This window comes from Wasmannia auropunctata, unplaced genomic scaffold (genome assembly GCF_000956235.1).
Source record: "Wasmannia auropunctata unplaced genomic scaffold, wasmannia.A_1.0 LD335605.1, whole genome shotgun sequence".
In the NCBI taxonomy this organism is placed as follows: Eukaryota; Metazoa; Arthropoda; class Insecta; order Hymenoptera; family Formicidae; genus Wasmannia; species Wasmannia auropunctata.
Window position 1 is genome coordinate 6,650 of NW_012027285.1, and position 5,872 is coordinate 12,521.

Genomic DNA, 5,872 nt, shown 5'->3' on the forward strand with positions numbered 1-5,872 from the left:
TGGCGTTTAACCCTTTGAGGATGAAACAAAGTAGCGATATTGTTCATCGATACGATGAGGCGGGCGATCAAAAGAGGCGCCAACCGAAAACCAGTGACGGACGAATCGCATTACGCGGCTCGCTCGCATTGTGCATCCGCGGGATAACGCATGTATCACGCAGCCCCTCCTCACTCTCGCGGGACACATCGCCGCTCTCTCTCTCTCTCTCTCTCTCTCTCTCTCTCTCACGCATGCATAAGAGGTGTAAATTCAACTGGGCAATCTACATCTTGGGTAATGCCAATGCCGGCGGTAATATAACTTTTAAACCTTATAACTCGAAAAGTAATGTTAATGAAAAATTAATGAAAAAATAATTTATTAGTGTTTGGAAAGCTCTCGAGATAAATTTTAATATGTAATAAAAAATGGAAATTTTTATTTAAGAAATTAAAAATGATCTTCATGATCTTTAAAGATCAAGCCAATGACATCGGAGACATCTTATGTCTTCCTTCAAACCATATAACTTTTGAACAAAACATTTTTCTCTAAAATACTTTGTTTTCTAGGTATAAATTATTAAGGTATAAATTATATAAATCTGTAACACTTTGACTCACCCTGTATATTCATATACTATATATTACAATAAGTTCCATTTTGAGCACTCTTTTCTCCAATATATAGCAGAAATAAGAATTTTTTTCTTTTAATCTTTCAAATCAATAACATCACAAAGTTCTGGTTTTGTGTTACATTCTTCTAGCCATCTCCTCATAGTTCGTCCTCCAGGAAAATTACAACCTGCTCTTTTCAAGTAGCAGAATGTAGAAGGTGAATAACAATATAATTGTTTTGATAGATTTTTTTCTTCTTCCGTATATGGTTCATGTGATGTATGCAATTGCAAATTGATCATAGTTTTTGCAACAGGATGCAGATCTTGCTCATCTATCAATTTCTTTAAAAGGTTTTTCTTTTGTTTCCGTCCTCTTAGCTGTCCATATTTTTGTGTACATTTTGCTTTACGCATGCGATATTTTAAACGCTTCAGTATATTCCGCAATCGAACATTCTCAGCTTTTAAAGATTCAACCATAATGTCTGAACTATTAAGTTTTTTTGTTACTTTTAAAGATTTAACCATATTGTCTGAACTATTAAGTTTTTTTGTTACATTATTTTCTTTATTTTTTTCACTTTCTTTACTATTTGCATTATTTTGCAAAGTAGCCACCAAGACTCCTTCACATACAGGTGGTTCTATATGCGCCCATTCTATTACATCTTTTCCCGCTGGAATATCCCGCTGGAACTTTAAATGTGGTGACTTATAAGTTTTCAGTGGAGGTTTTTGAAATAGTTGCTCATTTATTGGTAGATCGTCGGAATTAGATGTAAATGACTCAACATTCATCTCAGCAGAGTCTGATGGCCCCGTCATATTTTCTTTCACGTGAGGCTCTATTTCATTTAAATTTTTCCTTTTTTCTTCAGATTCGTTGGAACTTTTTTCAGCAACTATTGAGTCATATGGAATTGGCAGTGCATCACGTTTCAATGCTTTTCTTGCACTCTTAGGATTAAACGATTCTGGAGTAAAGTGATTTTCACATAATCCGGCTCGTCGAACAGTAGTAGCGGACCATGTTTCCAAATTTCTATTTCCTATAATAGTAATAAAATGGAAAGATTGAGATTTTTTACATAATTGCGCTCGATTATTTAACGTACATATGAAAATATTTCTATACGCGCATTAATTATTGTTAACTTAATAATAACAACTTTATAACTTCCGTTCCGAAATTCTTTCATGTGTAATACTTAGCAATGCTTTGATAGTCGTCCTACGGTAAGTTCGCCTTTAAGTATTCAAAATAATTAATGTGTTAAGTTTCATTGCAATACAGAGTAGATATTCTATAAATAAAAATTAAATTAATAATGAGTGTTAATATTATTAGACCGATATCTAAATACACAACTAAAAAGTACAAATGCATTTTCTGAGCTAGACTTTCCTAGCTACTTAATAATATTTCAATGTAAATTTATATATGGTCGTGAACGGAATCATTATAATTGCACTTTCTTTTGAAATCACATCTTTTGGTGTACTGTTTTTAGCCTCTAGAGATAGTACACCAATTGTGATTTGCAAAATATGAGTATATTCCAAAATTTATAAAAAAAAGTGTCGTAATCATCCTGCCCACGACCGTATATATTAAGTCGTGTCCATTCATTTTTCTATCTTGAAATGCAATCCTAATTAAGACTGGAATACTAAAATAACGAATTTAATTGTCAAGCAATCTAATGAATGTAATAATTAGATATTAAAACATTGAATTTATTGAGAAACTTAGAACTGTTTATGTATTGTACATAAATTTACATTGAAATATTATTAATCACAAAGATCTAAATCAGATTAAAAAGATGTATTTATTTATAAAAAATAAAATTTTTATTAAAGATACAAACAAAATTAATGATGCTACAAATAAAATTAAATTTTTATTTATAGAATAATTACAACCTGCATTGCAATGAAACTTTACATATATAAATCATCTTGAATACTTAAGGATGATTACATCTATTTTTCAAATTTACGAAAAAATTACAAATTGTTCTATGTTACATTTGAAAATACTAAAAATTAGGCGGCAATTCAGGATCTGGATAAAAATATATTCAATAAGAAGTATGTAGATTGAAAAGAAAATTATAAGAAATAAACTACAAATAAAATGTTATTAAATATAAATATTGACATTGTTTCATATGTATATAACAATTATTTTAATACAAAAAGTATAAATATTAACATATTTTCAATTCTAATTAGTTTTTGCAGGAGCAATACAACTAATCCTTAAAGATTATAACTTATAAAAAAATAAACTTATAAAAATATTGAAATTTTTGTCATTATTTCTTTGAATAATTTTTTATTCAAATTCTGCATCACCTTTAAATTTTTAGTTTTAATTTTAAATGAGATCTAAAATAATCTGTTATTCTTTATGAATAGGCCAAACTAATGAGATTATTTAAACAAGAATGGCAGTGTTTTTATTATAAAAAAATTATTTTAAATAACTCTAAGTATTATACATAAAATGATCATCGCTATACTTGGACGTTATACGTGGTACATGTTTCGACCTAGATTGGTCTTCTTCAGCCACCTCAACAAATTACAAATAAAATATAAGACCATAATATATAAATTAATACGTTACATTCGTAGAGTCAATTTCAATATATTTTCAATTATATTTTAATTGTAATTTGTTGAGGTCAATATAGGTTAAAACATGTACCGCGTATAGTGTTCAAGTATAGCGATGATCATTTTATATATAATGCTTAGTTATTAAGAATAATTTTGTTATAATAAAAACGCTGCCATCCTCATTTAAATAAGCTCGTTAGTTTGGCCTATTCATAATTTGTTATTAGCAAGTACGAGCTAGTCTTTATTGTCTGTTATTTTTTCATTGTCGGATTGATTTTTGAAACGATACCAATTGTGACTCTTCACCGGCGCTCGATTTGGTGGCCGATCATGTAATGTATCAGAAGTGCCCCTGTATCAGAAATATATTGAAATCGTACTTTTCATCAAATCATCAATGAAATATTTTTTTTTCTCTAAATTATTTATATTTTCATACAAAATTTTACACTACAGTGTTTATTATTAATGTTTTATATTTTGAAGAAATACGCTCGGAATGTACGATATTTTAAACACGCAGCTATAATAATATTTCATAATACGAGAAAATTTTGAAGAGGAATTAACAGGAAGAAAAAGAGATATATAAAGGCAGAGGATAATAGAAAGGCGGAAGCGACATATGATAAGAGATATAAAAAGATAGGTTTAAAGGAGAGGAAAGCAGACTATTTGAGAAAAGAGAACTTAATGTTAAAGAAAACTGAATTAGGAGATGGAGTTAGGGTATTAGTAAAATTAAAATGTGGGAATAAATGGAAGAGATTAACAAATACTGGTTGGAGGAGAGGTATGGAGCTGTGTTTTCTGTTATTTGAGTATGAACTATTTAGAGCATTATGTGGATGAGTGTGCGAGGATAAAGTGGGTTGTGGAGCTAGGTAAAGATAAAAGAAAAATTTTAAGTAGATTAAAGGAGAAAAAATTAAATAGAGAAAAAAGTATGATACTAAAGAACTTATAGAAAGAAAGGGAGTTGAGACGGAAGAGAAGATTCGAAGAAGGGGTAAAAGAAGTGGAGGAGTCGTTGTAGAAAGAGTAAGGTAAAGGATTAAGAATATAGAGGAAAAGATAGAATAAGTATAAGAGAACCCAATATAAAATAAAAACGCTTCAGGCTGTGCAGTACTGTAACATGGAATCAATATTATAATAGAGATGTAATGTATATTTTTAGGCTTAGTTTTAATTTAAGTAGTTATGTAGAATGAATGGATGGATAAGTGTGTTAAGTTAAATTTTTGTAAATCAAATGCCTTTAGTCGGTGTAAAGTTGGTAGAATTTCGCCATTGTTTAAATTTTTTTTATCAAATCAACGGAACTATTGTTCTAATCTATCTAGGAACTGTAGAATTATTAGAATTATTATAGGTGCAATTGAAAGTCGATAACATTTTGAATTTTCGAAAATGGGGTGTCAATTTCTTTTTCTTGTCAATTTTTATAAGAGAGAAATGAAGAGAATAAATTCTACTCTATTCTTAAAAAAATATTTTATGATACAAAAGCTATTATCAAAACTGTAATTATTATACATTATTATCATAGCTGCATTATTATAAAACATGTAATACTAAAGAATATAGTGTTTAATTATGTATAAAAATAAATATTTAGCAAAGAAAAAAAACGTAATGACGGTTTGATGAAAGACACCATTTCCAATCAGCATATTTGTGATACGGGGACTTTCTTGAGACACGCGCAATCGGTCGTCGAGTCTCGAGTGGCGAGAACAAGCTGTGCTGAAAGAAAGGTATTACGAAAAGGCCGATTTTTATCTCGCTTGTGGAAAGTAAAATTAACATCTTATTTCTCTTATAAATTTTCTTATAGTCTTTGAGACGAAGAATCCAATGGTGCTAGTTAAAATTACATCACATGTCAGGAACACATCGAAAATTGAGTTCAAAGTTGGAAAAATGCGTGCTGTCGCAGTCATTTGCGAGACAAGTCGCTACGCTGCATGTGTCGATGATATGCAGTGTGTACATTATGTTTTGTCGTTACAAATAAAGAAATTGTTATTAAAAATACTATATTTAATAGCGAAAATATCAGGCGCAACGAAAAGTCCCGTGCGCCTGCATGAACATGTCGAGTCGCGACTTTCCCAGTTCCCCCACCCGGCGGATCGCCGTGCGTCTTCCGAGTAAACGACGCATTTTTCCGACTTTGAACTCAATTTTCGATATGTTCCCGACATGTGACATAATTTTAACTAGATATATATATATAATTTGATATATGTATTTTGATCATTTAATCTCAAGATAATTAAAATAATATACGTAAAACATAATTCACGAATCTGTGGCAATACAAAACAAATACATAAAGCAATGAAACTCAAACATTAACAAACATGTATTAAGGGACAAAGTCATCGTTTTTTGCTTGAGACACAAAATCAGTTTAATTTATTATAATCACAAAACCAGTTAAGGTTATTGTGTTCATTATATATTTATTGTATGTATATCAAATATTCGAACCTCTATCAAGCTAGCAGAACCAAATGAGCAGAATCAAACCGGACCTATCCAATTTTTTAGTACCCAATTTGTACTAATTTGTACCACCAATAAAAATTTTGTACCTCATGCCGTTTTGAAGAAAAACGTGGCGCTGCT

At 30.1% G+C, this 5,872-nt stretch overlaps 1 protein-coding gene across 1 annotated transcript in view; it reads right to left on the minus strand.

Moving 5' to 3' along the window:
• LOC105456640 overlaps positions 1 to 5,872 on the minus strand; it is a 14,101-nt gene that overhangs the window by 5,025 nt on the left and 3,204 nt on the right. The window contains exon 3 of the mRNA XM_011700838.1: positions 606 to 1,653. Coding sequence (XP_011699140.1) covers positions 695 to 1,653 — 959 coding nt within the window. The 3' untranslated portion in view covers positions 606 to 694. The remainder of the gene's footprint in view (positions 1 to 605; positions 1,654 to 5,872) is intronic.